This window comes from Microcebus murinus, chromosome 16, assembly GCF_040939455.1.
Source record: "Microcebus murinus isolate Inina chromosome 16, M.murinus_Inina_mat1.0, whole genome shotgun sequence".
Lineage (NCBI taxonomy): Eukaryota > Metazoa > Chordata > Mammalia > Primates > Cheirogaleidae > Microcebus > Microcebus murinus.
In genome coordinates this window covers 11334472-11355232 of record NC_134119.1, presented here as the reverse complement: position 1 = coordinate 11355232, position 20761 = coordinate 11334472, and the positions used below count along the sequence as shown (strand labels likewise).

Below are 20761 nucleotides of genomic sequence, written 5' to 3'. Positions count from 1 at the left end.
TTAATATTAGATGAGACACAGCAAAAAAGAATTTGCACTCTAGAAGTGAAATCATCAGAAATACCCAGACTGAACTTTAGAGAGTAGGGGGAGGATATTAGAAAACACAGCTCTGTATTGAGTGCTGGCCTTAGAAAGTGTCTTAGCAAAAGTGTTCACGCATCCCCTGGATGATGTATGTGGAAATGAACACGGGTGCTACCTCTGACGATTATACAGGATTTACGTTACTTGATCATTTCCAGGACAGTAAAATAATCAGAAAAGTCATGTTTGCACTCAAAGAGAAAGACAGGAGAGACTCTTAACAAGGTAAAGATGAAGAACCTGGTAATTCTTCGCTCCCTATCAATCTTAAAGTTAAAGCAATCAGAACAGTGATCTGATTCAGTGGGCTCCATTTCCACCCTACAGTAACGAAGACCTTAAAGATACTAACATCACTTTATAAGCAACATTTTATTACGAGAATTTTTAAACAAAGTTGAAAGAATTTTACAGTGAACTCCCGTATACCCACCATCTTAATTCTGCTATTAACTTGCTTCTCACAATTATATACATCTATCTAGCCATCACTCCATCTTTGTGTTGCATTTCCAGCTGTAGAGGACACTTCCTGCTAAATACTTCAGTATGCATATCATTAATTACAGATCAATACTGGTTTAGTTTTTTCCCTTCCTGTTGTAAAATTTCATAAAATGATTAAGTTCTGACAAACGCACACACCTATGTAACCCAAATTCCTATCAAGATATCATCCCCAAAAGTTTCTTTCCTCAAGCCCCTTCCCAATCAATCCCTAACCTTGTCTCCCCCTCCCAGAACAAATGTGATGTTTTTTGTTTTTTTAAGAGATGGGTCTCACTATGTCTCCCAGGCTGGCCACAAACTCCCGGGCTCAAATGATCCTCCCACCTCAGCCTCCCACGTAGCTGGGACCACAGGTGCTTCACCACTGCACCCAGCACAGTGTCACTTTAACCCACTCCGTTCTGAACAATCTTCGAGTCTCTGGTGTGAAGAGTCAATCTTAGAAATGTTTAAAAAGGACAATTATTTTAACTATAAAATATTAAACAAAAGTATATTCCTGAAGTTAAATTTAATGTTTGTTTCAATTTATCTGTAACTGATATTCCTTAAATACTTGGCTTTCCCCTCTACAAACTGAATCCTTTCTTGGCAAGCATGGATTGCTGTCTCAGCTATGAACTGTAGTTACCTGGCTTTATCTGACAACCAATAAACCTAACATACATTAGATTATGCCTGTGCTCTGGTCCCAGACCAGAGTTTAACAGAAAGCAGATAAGAGCTGTAAATAAATGATCAAAATGGTGGTGTTTGTTGAATGAGGAAAACTTCCTTGAGGGTTAAGCAATTTATTATTAATTTCTGAGACTACCTACGGATGGGGAAACTATGAGTCACTCTGATAAAAATGAAGGTGCAGGACAATCAGCAGGCCGAAGACAGCACTACCAAGTATCACCATATAAAACACACCAAAGCATGTTCTCCTAAGGTGTATAGCAGAGTCCACATTTCCTTACAGGACTGAAAACCTGACAGTCACTTTGCCTCTAAGTTACATTTTAACATTTTTAGTTAGTATGTAAAACTGTACATATAGAGTGAGCTCAAATACGGCTTTGAAAAATTATGCACATACCAAAAAAGCTAAAAGAAAATAGCACCAAACTGTTAAAAAGGTATTATCTTTGGGTTATGAGATTTTAGACTTGTCTTTATTTTCTTTATGCTTTGTTGTACTTCCCAAATTTTATATACTAAATATATTCTTCCTATAATCTAAAATAAATAAAATTTACTGGGGGAAAAAACAAAACCCTCGCCAGTAAGTGACCTGTAATGATCCCCAAATAACTTATTTTATCACACTCTGAGCGTGCAGCTACAATGCCCTTTGTACCTGATTTGTCCGTGCTGTCAGCCAAACATGCATACAACCTGGTTCTCCCAGCAACAAAACGCCTTGGCATCCCACTTACCCCATGTTTGCAAAGGGCATCAGAGAGGAGTTGAACGTGTGAAAACCAAGTCTGCCCCTACAATTATGCTTTCTCACTATCTTCAGTGTATTCACACCTGCCAAGTTTTTTTTAACTTATTCACTGTAGTCTGCATTCTAAAAACAATAGGTATGTTGACTGTGCTGTTTCTATTTATACACAAGCCTCTCACCCCTAACCAAAAGAAAATATCCTGGTATCATCATGTCATCATTGTCACCATCATTCAATCCCAACTTTATGAGAATCCCTGTTATACCTGGCAAAAATCCTTGGTATAACAACTAGACTGGAACTCAGTTCTAGTGCCAGTATTGCCTGGCAGGCTCAGTAAATCCTTTAATATCACTAAGATTCCATTTTCCTATCTGCAAAATATAGGGCTAGGCTTAATGATTTTGAATATACTCTCCCAGCTGGGCAAACATTAGTTTTACAAGTGATCGCACCTATAATACTAGCATTCTGGGAGGCTGAGGCCAGGAGGATTGTTTGAGCTCAGGAGTTTGAGACCAGCCTGAGCAAGAGCAAGACCTCATCTCTACTAAAAATAGTTGGGCATGGTGGCACATGCCTACAGTCCCAGCTACTTGGGAGGCTGAGGCATTAGGATCACTTGAGCCCAGGAGTTTGAGGTTGCAGTGAGCTATGATGAAGCCATTACACTCTACCCAGGCAACAGAGTGAGACTCTGTCTCAAAAAAAAAGAGGAAACTGAATATCCTCACCAATCAAAAATGTTGTGATTCTTCAGGTCTAGACATGCACCAAGGACATTTCAGCCAGTGATAAACTGCACATATGACAGTAGTCCCATATTATTAATAGCATGTCTGGCCTATTTTTTTTTTTTTTTTGAGACACAGTCTCACTTTGTTGCCTAGGCTAGAGTGAGTGCCGTGTTGTCAGCCTAGCTCACAGTAACCTCAAACTCCTGGGCTCAAGTGAGTGATCCTACTGCCTCAGCCTCCACAGTAGCTGGAACTACAGGCATGCACCACCATGCCCGGCTAATTTTTTATATATATATTAGCTGGGCAATTAATTTCTTTTTTTTTTTTTTTTTTTTTTGAGACAGAGTCTCGCTTTGTTTTCCCAGGCTAGAGTGAGTGCCATGGCGTCAGCCTAGCTCACAGCAACCTCAAACTCCTGGGCTCAAGCAATCCTCCTGCCTCAGCCTCCCAAGTAGCTGGGACTACAAGGCATGCGCCACCATGCCCGGCTAAGTTTTTCTATATATATTAGTTGGCCAATTAATTTCTTTCTGTTTATAGTAGAGACAGCGTCTCACTCTTGCTCAGGCTGGTTTCGAACTCCTGACCTCGAGCAATCCACCCGCCTCAGCCTCCCAGAGTGCTAGGATTACAGGCGAGAGCCACCGCGCCCGGCTGGGCAATTAATTTCTTTCTATTTATAGTAGAGACAGGGTCTCGCTCTTGCTCAGAGCTGGTTTCGAACTCCTGACCTCAAGCAATCCGCCCGCCTTGGCCTCCCAGAGTGCTAGGATTACAGGCGTGAGCCACTGCACCCGGCCCATGCCTGGCCTTAATACCACATTTTTACTGTACCTTTTCTATGTTTAGATATGTTTAGCCACATAAACACCATTGTGTTACAATTGCCTATAGTATTCAGTACAGCAACGTGCTGTCTCTGTTTGTAGCCTAGGAGCAAGAGGCTATACCATATAACCTAGGTGTGTAGTAGTCTATGTCACCCAGGTTTGCGTAAGTAGATTTGATGATGTTCACATGATGACGCACTTCTCAGACTGTATCCCGTCCTTACACAACACATGACTGAAGATGTGAACTTGCCCTGAAAACACAGCTAAGATTATAATCTGCCAACAGGCAGTATATCAATCATAGGAGCAGCTAACATTCAGTGGGCATAGTTACCATTGCAGGGACCTTGCTAACTAACTACTTCACTGTGAGGTAGAAACAATAATCCATTACCAGGAGGAAACTGAAGTAGAAACAGAACGGTCCAGTAATTTGTCCAAAGTCACAAAAACAGCAAATTGCAGAGCTAGGACATGGCTCCAGAGCTCACTGCCATTTATACACCTCAGGTGCAGGCAAATTCCGTTTTTCCTAAACAGCACAACATGGTACCTATAACTTGCTAAGTGTTTCTAAAGGGCTGTGAGCCGGGTGAGTCAGTGGGCTTTCTACAAGTCTAAGAATTCTAAGCGTAAATATCCATACTATTCTCAAGGCTATTAAGACATCAAAAAACAAGCTTACTTTCTTCACCACTTTTTAAGAGACGTTCCAAAAGCCTGGCTGGCAGCCATGCGTACTGTGCTCAGATGATTAGCTCCGCCCCAGCATTGTTCAGGTGCCAGTTTGACTCCAGGGCAGGCCTGCGGCTTTGCATAAAGAACAACTCCACAGAAGGAGCAGCCTCAGGGGAGGTTTCCCAATCCCAGACAGCTACCTCACAAATGCCTACCAAGGGCCACAGGGAACAGCTGATATGAAGGAGACAACCGCACAAAGTTAATCTCTGCACCAGAAAATAAATCAAAGCCACATGACAGACACCCTTTCAACAATTAGCTACCTCATTAGAATTACAAAAATAATTGAGATGAGCTGATAAACTGAGTAAGTTCTGCGGAAGTGTAGAGCTTTCTTAAAAAGCATCAGACAGCTTAAGTATATGTACTTTTTTTTTTTTTTTTTGAGACGGGTCTGCTGTAACTCCTGGCTTAAGCAATCCTCCTGTCTCAGCCTCCCAAGTAGTTGGGACTACAGACATGTGCTACCACTCCCAGCTAATTTTTCTTATTTTTTGTTAAGAGATGAGGTCTAGCTGTGTTGCCCAGGCTGATCTCCAACTCCTGGCCCTCAAGTGATCCTCCAGCCTAGGCCTCCCCAAGTACTGGGATTACAGATGTGAGCCACCGCACCAGGCACTAATGCAGTTTTTGAGTGTTGTATACCTAACCCCATTTTTTTCTATGGCTTTTATTGAATGATTTTGCATAGCATTGTGATTTCTAGAAATGCTTATGCCATAGTATAGCAGAACTAACTGTATTTAATATAATCACCTTTACAAACAAGAATAAACTGCATGACATCAATGGTATTCCCATTCTGTACATACAGATTTTTTTAAAGGGGGAAGGGTGGAAAAAGGAAATAACACATTTAGTTTCAACCTAATCATTTCCCACAACTCAGAAGCAAATACATATTCTGAGTTTTCATCATCTCTAATGCTTCCAGATGGGATCTTCCAAAGGGCAAGGAAAGCTGGAATAAGCCCAGAGGAAGGTCACATAAATTAACTATTAATACATATTTAATTCTAACTACACATTTAAAGGGCAAGCTGTGTCACACAGCTATATAGAAAGAAACAGAGGAAATAATGGCAGTAAATGTGGCCATGGCAGCCCACTCCTTCGGTTTCTGCTTAACTGATTTGACCCCTCTCTGAATAACTTCTCAACCATTCAAAGTTTACTTACTCTTGACAAACTGGAGAAAAAATACTAGTCTGAAGAAAAATAATCACTAAGTCCAAAAAGGTTTCTGAGAAAGGCTTTATTTCTACTTTGTGGAATCCAATCAAAGAAGAAACTATTTACTCTCACATTAAATTAGCCATACTGTTAAAATATTTGATGAAAGAGATTGTAAAAAGTTATTCTAGCACAAACACAGCATTTATTAAATTGATGCCATCCTTTTTCTCTCAGCCTAGCAATTCCTGAGGTACAAAATTTTCAAATATCTGTATGTATATAAAGATGAGGAGGAAACAAATGAAAAACACTTGAGAGAAAAGATGATTATGAATAAATTATTGTAATTTCCTTTTATCATTCTTAAAGTTGATTCAATGGTTTAAAAATATTGTTCAACAGAACAAGGGTGGTAACATTTGTTATATCCTAATTAAACATGATTCATTCTGGAATGTTGTCTGATTATACAGCTTACATAAATAATCTACTGGGAAGTCTATTCGAAATTCACAATGAAGAGAGTCAGTTTTTCACACATACAATACAACCCGAAACTATAGCTTTAATCTATACAGACTGTTTTACTATTTTAATTATACAATAAATTAATAGAACTAAAAATACTAAAATTAAATCAGTGTTGTTTAATTTTGGGCTACTAGGCAATAACAGTAAACACAAACCACAAAATGTGTGCCAAAGTAAATTCTAAAAGCAGTATTCTGCCATCCTTTCCCTTGTAAGCTTTGCACTTGGCTTTGGTTAAAGCTGACATAAATAGCTACAGAAATGGACAATAGATTCTCAGAAAACAAAGGCCAGGGGAGTCAAAAGGACACAGGTGCTACACAGACGAGCACCTCAGAGACTTCAGCAGCACCTGCTCAATCTCAGCAGCACCTTCAAGGTAGCACCGCAGCCCAGGAAGGTGTATCCTTCGCACAGGTGCCTACTCTGGGACTTCCAGCTCTCAATTTCCTCAAATGAAGGACTGGGTAATGGAAAAATTTAAATCCTCTGGAAACGTCCCCGTGACTGTCTGCTTCAACCATCCTCTACCAATGGGCCAGTTCAATGGAGCTGCTGACACTACCAGTTTCCTTCCTTACCTGCCCATCTCAATGCCACCTGCGCCCTGTGACAAGGGATTGGGCAAGAGGAAGGCAATTAGACTGCTGAGTACCAAACTGATACCAAGTCCTGCAAACACCTGACAGATACTTTCTCCTTCATTCCTCACAGTAATCCTATGAGTTTATATATAATTTGTTGTCCCTTTTTACAGACAAATGCCTATTTAGGTGCCTGGGTCAACAACACACCTGAACCAAAATGAACCCAATTATCTAAAAGCTTTAAAAATACAGGTTATGAATTACTCTAAACCTGTCCCAGACCCTTTCATCATCATCTTTTTCACTGTAAATCCCTGGTCACATTGTAAAATTACTTTTGTGTATTGAGGTCCATTATACTGTCCTGTTCACTTTACTTTTGTATGTTTGAAATTTTCCATAATAAAATGAATCATTAAGGAAAACACTGCCTTAAACATAAAGCTAACCCAAAAAGTAGCGCTCACCTAAAGTTAATTTTCCCTAGTGCCAAATGAAATTCAAATACATTCAAATCTTCTAATTCACACAAATTTTAAGATTTCTAATACTTTAAACCAGAATTTAGAACCCAGGTATGCCAAGTCAACAATGGAACAGGAAATTAAGCCAACACCAAAAGCAAAACTTTACCTTCCTCTCACTCCCACATTCAGACACATGGGCACGAACTGCACATTCAAGGATTCCAGCTGCCCCTTCTAGACAATGCAACTGATGGGCGCTGGCCTAGCTTATTAAAAAAATAATCTTAACAGAAGATGCCAAGGTCATTTCCACTTTCCATCCAATAGTATGGAGTACAAGAGACTAGATGTTCACAAGTAACAGACTTATTTTCCATTCCATCCACATGGACTTCCAATTTCAGGAAGTGTTTCTTCCTTGTTTCTCTCTGTAAGTAAAAGATGAAACAATTTCTCACATCTTAAGCAAAAACTACCTCTCAAAGTAAACACTGGTGAGCAGATTCAAGACATAAAAGTATAGCTTTTTTCATAAATTTGAAATCAACATGATAGCCAATTAACAAATATTTTTCTAATGAAAAATTAGAAACAATGCTCACAACAGTATGTAAGAATTACCATACGTAACCTATTCTAAATCAATACTGATTGTTGGTTGAGTGCTGTGGCTGGCTCACGCCTGTAATGCTAGCACTTTGGGAGGCTGAGGCAGGTGGACTGCTTGAGGCCAGCCTAGGCAACATAACAAGACCCAAACTCTAAATAAAATTTTAAAAATTAGCTGGTGTGGTGGCTCACCCTACTTGGGAGGCTGAGTCCCGTCCCCGGAGTTTGAGTTTGCAGTGAGCTATGATCATACCACTACACTTTAGCATGAGCGACAGAAAAAAAGTGATTGTTTTCTTATATTTATCAACTTTTTCATCTAAATTTCAGGTTTATGTATGAGACAAACCATTAATACATTCATTTTGATTTGCAATTTCAAAGTATTACATTATACATAATGTATAAGATACACAGCACTTTAACATGACTTAAAAGTTAATTAAAACCATCTTGAATAGTAAATGGCCAAAAAAAACTTCCCACGGTCATCTCCCCACACCAGCCCCCGTATAACCATCAAGCATCTGACTGCATGGGGCATGATTAATGTGAAACCATGCTATGAATCACACAGTAGCACCCACCCCCTTATCTGCAGGGGATCTTTTCCAAGATGCCCCACAGATATCTGAAATGACAGTACGGAACCAACCCTACATATAACTATGTTTTTCCTATACATACATACCTATGATAAAGTTTTAAATTAGGCAAAGAGATTAACAATAATACAACAGAAAAATTACAACAATAAAAGTAATTTAAGAAAATTAAATTTTAAAAGTAATGAAAGTGAAATAGGGTTACTTGAACACAAGTATTTCTGATAACCCAGAAGGCTACTAAGTGACTAAATGGCAGGTAGCATATACAGGGTGGATTTGGTGGACAAAGGAACGATTCACCTCCTGAGCAGGATGTAGTGGGACAGAGCAGGATAGCACAAGATATCATCACGCTCCTCAGAACTGTGCGCAATTTAAAATTTATGAATTGTTTCCGGAATTTTCCATTTAATAATTTTTGGACCCCAATGAAACCATAAAAAGTGAAACTGTGGATAAAGGGAGACTATTCACTATTATTCCTGGCAATTAAGGAATGTTAAACTCCAATTGAACACCAGTTGAACTGACCTTCAATTAAACACATCTGTCCAAGATTATAAAATCACTCAAAACTGAAAACTTTAGTAAGTGAAGCCATGATCTTTGGCAGAAGGCTTAAAAATTAACAGAGACATAGTATAGTGTCTGCTTTGTTCATCACTGTACCCCCAAGCCCAGCACACAGTAGGGGTATAACACACAGAAATTAAATTAATGAATTTAACTGTAAGAAAAGAGCCAAAAGGCCAGTGTGGTGGCTCACGCCTGTAATCCTAGCATTTTGGGAGGCCAAGGCAGGAGATCGCTTGAGCTCAGGAGTTTGAGACCAACCTGAGCAAGAGCGAGACCCCCACCTCTACTAAAAATAGAAAGAAATTAGCCAAGCAACTAAAAATAGAAAAAATTATCCAGGCACGATGGCACATGCCTGTAGTCCCAGCTCCTCAGGAGGTTGAGGCAGGAAGATTGTTTGAGCCCAGGAGTTTGAGGTTGCTGTGAGCTAGGCTGACGCCATGACACTCTAGCCCAGGCAATAGAGTGGGACTGTGTCTCAATAATAATAAAAAAAGAAAGAAAGAAAGAAAGAAAGAAAGGAAAATTTAAAAAAAAACTTTTTTCTTTTATCATAGGTGCCAAACATAAAAATGTTCTAAATACGCACCTGCCTTTTTTTTTTTTTGAGACAGAGTCTCACTGTCTCACTTTGTTGCCCAGGCTAGAGTGAGTGCTGTGGCATCAGCCTAGCTCACAGCAACCTCAAACTCCTTGGCTCAAGTGATCCTCCTGCCTCAGCCTCCCGAGTAGCTGGGACTAGAGGCATACACCACCATGCCCAGCTAATTTTTTCTATATATATTAGTTGGCCAATTAATTTCTTTCTATTTATAGTAGAGACGAGGTCTCCCTCTTGCTCAGGCTGGTTTTGAACTCCTGACCTCGAGCAATCCTCCTGCCTCAGCCTCGTAGAGTGCTAGTATTACAGGCATGAGCCACGTGCCTAGCCCCCGCCTGCCTTTAATCACTACTATTATCACTCACATTTAGGTAAATACATTTGTAATTCAGCTGATACCACAAAAAAACATATATCAAATTGACAAATTTTACTGTGTCAGAATTACAGGAGTCCAACAGGTTTTACATGTTAGACTTTCCTATTTCCACTTTAGCATTTAACATCATTTTCTGATGATATTTTTTTTTATTTTTTTTTAATTTCTTTACACATGTATACCAGGAATCTGATGATATATTTGTTGTTGTTTATTTTTCTTTTGCGTGAATTTCCAAGTCAGACGATGTTTTGAAGAAAATAGAAAAAAAACCATCCTGTGCTCACACCACACCCCTACTAGTAATCCAGGGACCATCCTGGCAGCCTGCCTCTCAGCACCACCTGCCACCCTGTGCCCGGGTCATGGACTAGGGAGGCATGGGGAAATAGAATGTTCTAGTGAATAAAGAATTATCAATTTTCAAAGAATCAGAAGGTGGGGGGAAAAAACCCCACACTACCAAACTCCAAGTCATGCATCAGGATCTTTATTATAACTACCACTTATTATTAAATGTCCAAATATAAATGGTGGTTGCTAATCGAGATTTGGGACCAAGAAAATGCGAAATAAAATTTATTTTTCCCTTTCTTCAAATCATCAGGTCCTTTCATTCCTATATGGAAAAAATCAGCCCAGTGTTTCATTAACTATGTTCGCTAACCTACATTTCCCAAATTTCTCTTGTATACTTTTTGTTGAACCACTAAACTGGACTGTCCCCTACACCAAAAATTTACTGCTCCAACATCTGGCCCATGCACTTTTAAAGAATTGCAATTAGAAGCAGAAAACATTAAAATTTAAATTATATTTCAGTCTTATTGAAGAAAACAATCAACGAGCAAAAAAACACCCAACAAGAGATGCAGAGTCCCCCTCTCATCAGAAGAGGTCATCGATAGGATTCTTCAAACACTTGAAACATTTATTGGACTCCGCATAGCATTTCAAATTTGACAAATACAATAGCCACTTTAAAGACAAAGAATCAGAAACTTAAAAAACCAGCATCAAACTTAAACAAGTTACAGCAAGAGAAACCAAAAAACATTGCTGCTTTCTTAAAAATCAGTAGCTTATAAAAAGCTTTGTGGGCAAAAAAAGGAGTGGACACACTGCAGGGAGTGAAAGTTAAGTGATAATACCTACAGAGTAGTATATTTTAAAAGTACAAACAAAATAATTAGGCTACTAACTGCCTCAGAAAACTGTTCATAATTGATGACAGTAACTAAGGCACCTCAGAAACGATGACAAGGTTTCCTTCTGGTCGCTACGAAGTACCTGGATATCTCTAGGTAACAGACTGAGGAGGAACAAACCCAGGGTCTAATAATTGCTTACTCACACTAACAAAAGGAGGGGAAAAGGGGGGGAGGAATTTGAGAAGAGACAGCACTCTAAATTATTTAATGTGACTCCCATGCTTAGGAAAACACTGAATGCATGCCATCAGCAGGAGCCTGAATATTCCTCAGTATAAAGCCACCACATAAAAAGAATTACTGAATCAAAATGTAATATTCATTTCCATTTAACATCCAACTACCTAGAGGATTGAGGTAATGAATCCAGGGCTCTATTTCATGCTTAAAAGCCAAAGTGTGAAGCTAGAGGAAAGGACTGACTTAGCAGATTAAAACTTAAAAGGATTACCCAGAGGACAGAAAAGGTCCAAAAAAGAGAAAAAGAGGAAAAAATGATCTTAACATCCCTAAAGATATTTCCATAAAATTGTTTTAGTTTTTCTCCTTTTACAAGACAACACAACTTTTTTTCCCCCCTTTATGACAATGACTTCAAAGACAGACTTCAGTGTGCAGATTCCCAAGTCTTGAGTTCCCAGGCAGCCGCACTGCTCGGTAAGGAGCTATCCATTCACCCCGGGGAGGGAACCTGCGAAGTCTGAAGATACAAACATGTCACCACTGTTGCAGCCACACAGTCTGGGGAGGAGACGAAGTCAACGGAAAAGCAGAACTTTAAAAAATGGAATATCATTACTTGATACGTCACTATTTCATCTTTCATGTCACGGTTCAACTCACACTTACTTGTTCAGAATCATGTAACGTCAGATCTGAAAGGGACCCTGGTTATCTATACTGTAGTCCAATTTCCTCAGTCCACAGATGAGAAAAAGAAGGAAAAGTTTCATATCTGATCACTGGTAAAGTCACACTGGAGCCCAGTTCTAACTCTCAGTTTAATCCAAGCATTAGAGGACAGATCCTATGGTTATAAATAATAATCATAAACATGCGGACTTTGTGTCCAGCACTGTGCTAAATCCTTTTACGTGCATATTCTACTTAATTCTGACATCAGCCCTGAGAAAGGTAATATGCTCTATTTGCAAACTGAAAATAATCTGCCCACTCAGGGTTGATTTGAACCCAAGTTTGGTTCATTTCTAAACTAATATACAGTCGTAGTATGGCCTAGGGGATCCTACTTGGCCTGGCCCCTCCTACCTTTCTAAACTCATCTACCATTCACTCACTCACCAAAAAAATCCAGCCAAACTTCACCCAAGCTCATCCCTGCCTCAGTCCCCTACCTACCACCCCAGACCAGTGAGTGGCCGGCTCTACTCCCACCCTTCCCCTCCAAGTCCAGCGTACCACCTCTTAGGTGGGTACGGTGGCTCACTCCAGTGATCTCAGCGCTCTGGGAGGCTGCGGCGGGAGGACTGCTTGAGTTCAGGAGTTTGACACCAGCCTGAGCAAGAGCAAGACCCCATCTCTACAAAAAATAGAAAAATTAGCCAGGTGTGGTAGTACACACCTGTAGTCTAGTTACTCAGGAGGCTGAGCCCAGGAGTTTGAGGTTGCTGTGAGCTAGGCCGACGTCACAGCACTCTAGCCTGGGCAACAGAGTAAGACTCTGTCCCCGGCCCCCTCCCAAAAAAACACCATCTGCCCCTTCAACAAGGCTTTCCCTAACCACCCAATCTAAAACAGACCTTCGGTCACACCTACCACTATCTAACATGACCTTGTACATGGCTATGTCCCCACCAGAATAAAAACAACACAAGTCAAATAACTCCCACTAGAATAAAACCACCATGATGGCAGAAGGGTGCTGCCTTCCTTATTCACTTCTAGATTACCTAAGGTGTATCTGACAAGAGTAGTTGCCACCCTACCCCAAAAAACATCTGTTGAATAAATGACCGCCTCTCTACCTTCCTCTCCCTGTGTCTGAACTCCCACCTCATTAAGGGCCAGTATCTTACAATTTAGCAATTGATTATGCACACTGTCTTCTATTTCTCTCGTGACTAATCTTATCTTTTCAACCATATGATATGTGCCTCAGAGATAGCTTAAAAATGTTCAACTTTGGGCAAGTTAATGACCTAACCTAACCTGGGCTTATGCGATCATCTATAAAATGACAGCAGCAGTCAGAAGTTTAGAATTCAAAGTTCTCCCAAAACCAGTAACATGACACTCAAATGCTAGATTATCACTGACCACCGATCTTAAATTTCTTTAATTTTCTCACAACTTCCTACAAAAACACAGCTAGTGTCCAAAGGCAGGCGCTACTCCTATTAGAAACTGAAGAATAACTGCTTTTTTACTGCTGGTAAAAGAGGCCTCTTCTCTGCAAGCCCACACCCTATCTGTTTGTTTCCGATTACCCTTTATCTTGACCAGCATTAGTTAACCTCCATTTTTCTATATTTCTTCGGCAGGCCTCAGTAGCATTACATTCCTTACTTCTTGTTTGCTCAAGTTTTTGTTTGCTTTATATAGTTGGATGTGCCCAACCTAACTACTCCCATGATCTAAAAAGCTGCAAAATTTAGGAAAGCAAGTAAGTCAGTAGCATTTTGGCCTTCTAGTGCTTTAGAATTTCTACTCTGTCAAAGAACTCTAAAGAGTCCTGGCAACACAGAGACCCTCCTTCCTGGATATCATCCAGCAACCCCACTGGCCTACCCAGCTGGTGAGGGCTGGGGGGTTGAATGTCAGAATTGGAGCAGAACCATCTACTGGCTACAGCATGGATGCCCTGGCACAGTTACTAACACTGTTTAAATGGATGCTTCCAAAGACTGTCCAAGACAAGCATATTTCCACTATTAAAGAAAATCTCAACTCTAAACCAAAGACCTTGCTTCTCGTACAGCAAAAACTCTGCAGACAGAACATAAAACATCACTGAAGTCCTGGTCAAAAGTGGTGCTATTAAATTTTATAATTTCAACCTGTTCTCCAAATATAGATTTCTCCTAAGAAGGAATGCACCACACTGTACTCAAAGAAACATGTGAGCGAGTGTGTGTCGATTCGGAGGGAAAAGGAAAAGAAGGTGTCTTTAACAAGATGAGGCTTTTTAATTCTTTAAAATGAAATAACCTACATCTCCCCATATTTATTTCATTCTAGAAAAGCTCAGAAACTAAGTGCACTGGCCGGACGCGGTGGCTCATGCCTGTAATCCTAGCACTCTGAGATGCCAAGGCGGGCAGATTGCTCGAGGTCAGGAGTTCGAGACCAGCCTGAGCGAGAGCGAGATCCTGTCTCTACTATAAATAGAAAGAAATTAATTGGCCAACTAATACATATAGAAAAAACTAACTGGGCATGGTGGAGCATGCCTGTAGTCCCAGCTACTCGGGAGGCTGAGGCAGCAGGATTGCTTGAGCCCAGGAGTTTGAGGTTGCTGTGAGCTAGGCTGATGCCACAGCACTCACTCTAGCCTGGGCAACAAAGTGAGACTCTGTCTCCAAAAAAAAGTAAAAAAATAAAGAAAAAAAAAAAGAAACTAAGTACACTAAGGGATTCAGAGGGCATTTTCATGTGAGGAACCAAAAAAAAAAAAAAAAGCTATTTTCAGATCACATTTGACTGGGAGAAATCTGAAAATTTCATGCAATTATTAGGAAAACTTGAATTTGATTACACAAAACATATATCTTCAGTAAAATCCCAGCTCCAGTATTTGTACAGAATGTAGATGAATTGTCAACTTTCTCTATATAAAAACATCTCACTAGCTTTTTTGAGGTATCTTTCTTTTTTTTTGAGACAAAGTCTCACTTTGTTGCCCAGGCTAGAGTGAGTGCCATGGTGTCAGCCTAGCTCACAGCAACCTCAATCTCCTGGGCTCAAGCAATCCTACTGCCTCAGCCTCCCAAGTAGCTGGAACTACAGGCATGTGCCACAATGCCCGGCTAATTATATATATATATGTATATTAGTTGGCCAATTAATTTCTTTCTATTTATAGTAGAGATGGGGTCTTGCTCTTGCTCAGGCTGGTTTCGAACTCCTGACCTTGAGCAATCTGTCAGCCTCGGCCTCCCAGAGTGTTAGGATTACAGGTGTGAGCCACTGCGCCCCGCCAGGTATCTTTTTTTAAAAGTTTACCTAAAATGCAGTCCTAGTTTTTCAGGTTTTTTTAAGTATCAGAAGCCAGCCTAAACAACATAACAAGACCCCATCCCTACAAAAAAATTTTAAAATTAGGCAGGCGTGGTCACATGAACCTATAGTCCTAGCTACTGGACAGGCTGGTGCAAGAGGATTGCTTAAGGCCAGGAGCAGGAGATTGCAGTGAGCTATGATTGTGCCAATGCACTGCAGCCTGGGTAACAGAGTGAGATCCTGTTCTCAAAAAAAAAAAAAAAAAGGAAAAAGAAAAAAGTTGCCTTCTCCTAAGGTACAGAGGGTTAGGAAACAAAAAAATATGAAAATAAAAAACAAAGTATAAGAAAACTTGCTCAAGGTCATCTGGTCAAATCAGGTGGGATTAGAATTATTCATTCCTGCCTTCCAAAAGCCAGCCATAAATAAAACTTTTCTTGGAACTAAGCAGGCCAAAAAAGAAAAATCATTCCCCATTTCCTTTCTTCAGTAATCAAAGGTCAAGAGAAAAATTCATTTCAATGGCAGAACAAGAACTTCAACGAATAAAATTTCATCAATGTATAAACTATCGCCCCCTAACCATGCACAGGTATCTCTCACAATGGGTAACTGTTTGCAAAGGCAACAATTTGCAAGGTCAGTAACCTCTCTACAACCTTACCATATGATGGCCCCATAAACTTATTAAGATGTTTTAAATCAGCACTTCATATGTACATTTATAAATAGCTCACTTCTGTTATCTTTTAAAAGACCTGATCAGACTGGAATATGGATGTAATATGAGCTCTTAGATTAAGTCAAAGGGTCACAAGTAAGTTCAAAGTTTTCTTCAGAACCCTGAAAAGAAGAGGGCTAGTTCAACACTGCAGATAAAACAAGTGATAAACAAATGAGAATTATGCAGGCTAAGGGGTAGTAGAGGCCTGGAGAGAAGGAGCATCTATACATTCTTACGCAACTATCATCTTCCTCTTCCCTTCTCAAATTGACCGCTTCTCTCACACATTCTGCCCCATCCTTTTAATGTCTACTTTTAAACTTCTGATATAAAACACTACTTCTAAAATTAATAATAAAAACATAACCTCAATGAAGCCATACCTTAAAAATATTAACTGGATTGGGATGGGGATATTGCAGTAGCTAAGGGCACTTTGTAGCAAACACACTATAGTCATGTTTAGTAATTTTCCTCATATCTAGTTTTCTAGGTGAGATGGTACCCCATTCCACAGAAGACCCTCAAGCCCAAGAAAATTTTCCTTTCCTCTTAAATTATGGGTCACTGGCATTAGATCTCAAAAATACTTAGTGGTTAGGCTGAAATTTGGGCTTCGTTATATTATACACAAACAACTTTAAAACATTTGTAACTAACATGACTTTTCTCTTATTTCAAAAATAACTATTTCTGAAAATAGTTGTAATATACTCTTTGGAGTGATGATTTCTCTTTAGCACTTTGAGTACAACATAGCCACAAGGTATACAAAGCAAATCAAACGCAAGGACTGGAAAAAATTAAACCTGAAAGGAAATACAAGTCTGACACTTTCCATTGTGCCAGAAAACAGAACTGTCATTATTAGGAAATGTATTAGATTGAACTATATGAACTTGCTGATATACAACTGGTTTTTACCTGCAAAAACATAAATTTCATATGGTCCAACCTAATATTATTACTTAAGTTCATTTTAATAAGTGTTTCAAATAAAGTCTTCATATCCCAAGACACATAAAACCTTTTACTTTTCCAGATTGCCTTAACCTTTTGAAAAGATTTGCCACTTCACTGTCCAAAGCTAAACATTTGAAAAAATTAAGTTCAATAACAGGAAAACCAATATAACTGCCTAACAACTAAATGTAGGCTTGGCTGTGTGAACCCTAAAATTACTCCACATCCTTTTTACTGTTCCCCTTTCCCATGAATAGAATTTGATTCCTAAGTAGAACTGCTCTTTAGAAGATTTACATTTAAGGAGACATGGTACTAACAATGGTACCAACAGACATTTAAGTGCTTTGCATCTTTTTCAGTTATCAGTGACAGAGGGTGATTCTAAGCATGATAGTAGCACCATATCACTTGACACAGGGGTTCCAATGACCTAAAAATGTAGTGTTGCGGAATCTTAATTAAGTTGACAGGTTCCATTTCTGTTGGAGAACCTGGCTTCTAACTTTCTAATCAAAAGGGTGACTACCATCCCAGTGGGATATATTTTTCGATTTAGAAAAGCTGATTTATAGGCCGGGCGCTGTGGCTCACGCCTGTAATCCTAGCTCTTGGGAGGCCGAGGCGGGCGGATTGCTCAAGGTCAGGAGTTCAAAACCAGCCTGAGCAAGAGCGAGACCCCGTCTCTACCATAAATAGAAAGAAATTAATTGGCCAACTGATATATATATAAAAAATTAGCCGGGCATGGTGGCGCATGCCTGTAGTCCCAGCTACTCGGGAGGCTGAGGCAGGAGGATCGCTTGAGCCCAGGAGTTTGAGGTTGCTGTGAGCTAGGCTGACGCCACGGCACTCACTCTAGCCTGGGCAACAAAGTGAGACTCTGTCTCAAAAAAAAAAAAAAAAAAAAGAAAAGAAAAGCTGATTTATGAACTTAGATCAGAACTACCTGTCACTTTCGAAGAAGAAAAAAAAGATTATGCGTTTAAGACTGCCTGTGGGTCCAAATCCATCATTTCATACCCATTTTTATTAGAGTCTAATATCCAATATGCTAATGAATTCTTTTCTCAATTAGTTCCATTAATTAGTTATCTGTCCTTGTTCTGTCAGAATTCCTATCCTCTGATAATTTACTCATCAGATCCACCAGGACACAAATTGTACCTTCCTAGAGGGATGCTTTTCCCTAAGACACTTGTAAACTTAGGGCCATCTGATGTTCCCTGTTCTATCTTTCCAGATCTAGTTGACAGTACAAAATATCAGTATCAACTATCAAGTAAATTATGCTTAAAGAAAATAATCAGGGGAGAATCTTCTGCTCTATCTGGAAATTTCTCTATTCAGCTAGTACAGTGTTGACAGGTCAACAGAGAACAGGCACTAGTTATTACTACGATCCTAAAACGCAGCTCCCTACAGCTAATCATCAAACCTTCCCTAACATCCAAATAATCCAGAATTTTTATAGCTGAATTTACTCTCCCTGCCCCACCTCCAACAGCATCTCTTGATCATCTTTCACAATAAACTAAGGTTTCTCTAGAACCTCATGGTAATGCCAAATCAGGCAAACACATTCCTTAAATTCCACCTACTCCCTTTTTCCCCCCAAAAAGTTACACATAATAGCTGCTTTTATTTACTTAATTGTAAAAGCGTCCATGCATCAGGTACAGTGAAAAGTGCTTTAAAAGGCATTTATCTACTTCCATCCTTAAAACCTTATGAGACTGGGATTAGTATCCCCATTTTACAGACGAGAAAAGCTGAGGCTTAGTAACCTGCCCAAGGTCACACAGGACAGAGATTAGAATCCAAGTCTGACCGCGATGTCCTCTGCTCTTAACCCACATGCCGTCTTTCCCTCCGATTTCTTCACGTCCTGTCTGGTCTGTGGTCTTGCAAAGTCTATGCTTGGGGAGGATTCAGTTTCTGCGGAGGCTGCCTTCCCTTTAAGGGGCAAGCCTTTGAGAAGAAAGAGTACCCGTTCCCTCCTTTCTCCATGCTCCCCCCGTCCCACCTGGCACCAGGTCCCCAAAGCCCTAGTCACATCCCCTCCTCTAGGGTCAATTTAAACTTCCCCCCGTCCCCAGGGCAGGCACCTTCTACCCCGGAGGCCAGGAGGCGGCCCCGTGGAGAACGGGAGGGCGCAGACGGTCCCCCTTCCCCCAGGTCTTCCATCAGGAGGGGCTGGGGCGGAGGTGACAAGGGCTGCCCTTGGGGGCACACGGGGTGGGGGCAGACGAGGAGGGCCCCGGGGCGCTGGGGGTTAGGAGGAGAGTGAACGGGGGCAAGACCTCCGCTACAGGGGAAGGGGTGCCCCCGGGGACGCGGGGGACCCGGCCACTCGAGAGCAGCGCGCGAGCTGGGGAGGAGAACCTGGCGGAGGATGTGACTCGGGGACGCGGCGGGAAGAAAGAGCAGGGCTAACGGAGCAGGGACCGGCGGAGGACCGGGGAGCGGGGAAGGATGGATGGGAAACGGGAAGGCCGGCGCCCCAGACCCGGGCGCAGGGCCGGCGCGGAGCGCGCGGGCCGCGGGGCTTCGGGGTGCGGGGGATGCCGGGAACGGGGGCTCCGGGAGACCCCGGGCAGGGGAAGCGGGAGCTCTGGAGGCGAGGAGCCGGAAGTGAGGGCTCCAAAGAGGCAAGAGCGGGAAGGAGGGACCGGCGCGAAGGGGGGCGTGAGGCGCCGGCGGCTCGGGAGGGGCGGCCGGGCCGGGGGAAGGGGGCGGCGGGAGCCGGCGGGGAGGGGGTCTGGGATCGGCGGGTGCAGAGACGAGAAAGTCCTGGCGACCGCCAGAGACCGGGCGCGGGCCCCAAGGGCCAGGCATCCCGCAGTCTTCCGCGGGCCGGGCTCGGGGTCGCCGCCCGGCCCGCAGGGGTCTCCCGAGCGCCGGGCCTCCCAGGGAGGGGCGGGGGTTCCCGAGTCCCCTCGAGGCGGGCGCACAGCCGCGGGGTCCCAGGCCCCTTCCTACCTATGCCGGGCGCCACATAGACGAAGTAGAGCAGCGAGGACGAGAGCGAGAAGAAGAAGAGCGCGGCGATCAGCGAGCGGCGCGGCAGCCGCAGCAGCCCCCGGCGGGCGCGCATGCTGCAGCCGGGCGGCCGCTCGAGGGCCGGGCCGGGCCTGCTCCCGCCGCTCCCCGTCCGCAGCCTCCTGGGCCGCCGCCTGGGCCTCGGCCACCGCCTCCCGGGCCTCGCGGGCCGCCACGCGCAGCCGCCGCCCTGCCGCTCCCAGCCGCCGGCCGCCGCGGGCCCGGCCACATGAAGCGGGCGGGGGCCGGCGCGGCCCGGAGCTAGCGCTGCGGCGGGGGCGGGGCGGGGCCGGCGCGTGGGGGCGGGGCCAGCGCCGCCGGGCACCGTCGCAAAAGACCCGCGCGCGCGCTCGCCGCCCACTTCTGCCGGGCCCCCGCGGCGGCGTGGCGGCCCGCATGGAACGTCGCCAAATAGCGACAGCCCCTCTCCCGGCGCGGCCACCGCCCAGGCTTTGGGGGAGCGTCTCTCAAGTGCTCTGTGCTCGGACGCCCCCCTGTCGGGGACCAAGGGGTCATCTACAAAGTCTGCCCCATCTCGTTGCCCACTGCGGCAGAGGAGCGGGGATTGTAAGGCTAGGGGTTCGGCCCGGTATACACCCTCATTCATTCATTCATTCATTCTTTGAATTCACCATTTTATTGAATGCTGGACACAGTTCTTGGCTCTGGGGGATGATACAAAGAACAAAACAGTTAAATCTCTGTCTTTGTGGAAGTTATGTTCATGTGGGAGGAGAAAGAAACAAATCAGTTAGTGGTAT

At 42.6% G+C, this 20761-nt stretch overlaps 1 protein-coding gene across 2 annotated transcripts in view; it reads right to left on the bottom strand.

Moving 5' to 3' along the window:
- Window positions 1-20230, bottom strand: part of B4GALT5 (beta-1,4-galactosyltransferase 5) — a 63959-nt gene extending 43729 nt beyond the window's left edge. For both annotated transcript variants that reach the window (XM_020281764.2, XM_076010882.1), the window contains exon 1: window positions 19941-20230. In XM_020281764.2, coding sequence (XP_020137353.1) covers window positions 19941-20055 — 115 coding nt within the window. In that variant the 5' untranslated portion in view covers window positions 20056-20230. The remainder of the gene's footprint in view (window positions 1-19940) is intronic.
- Window positions 20231-20761: the final 531 nt, after the last annotated feature.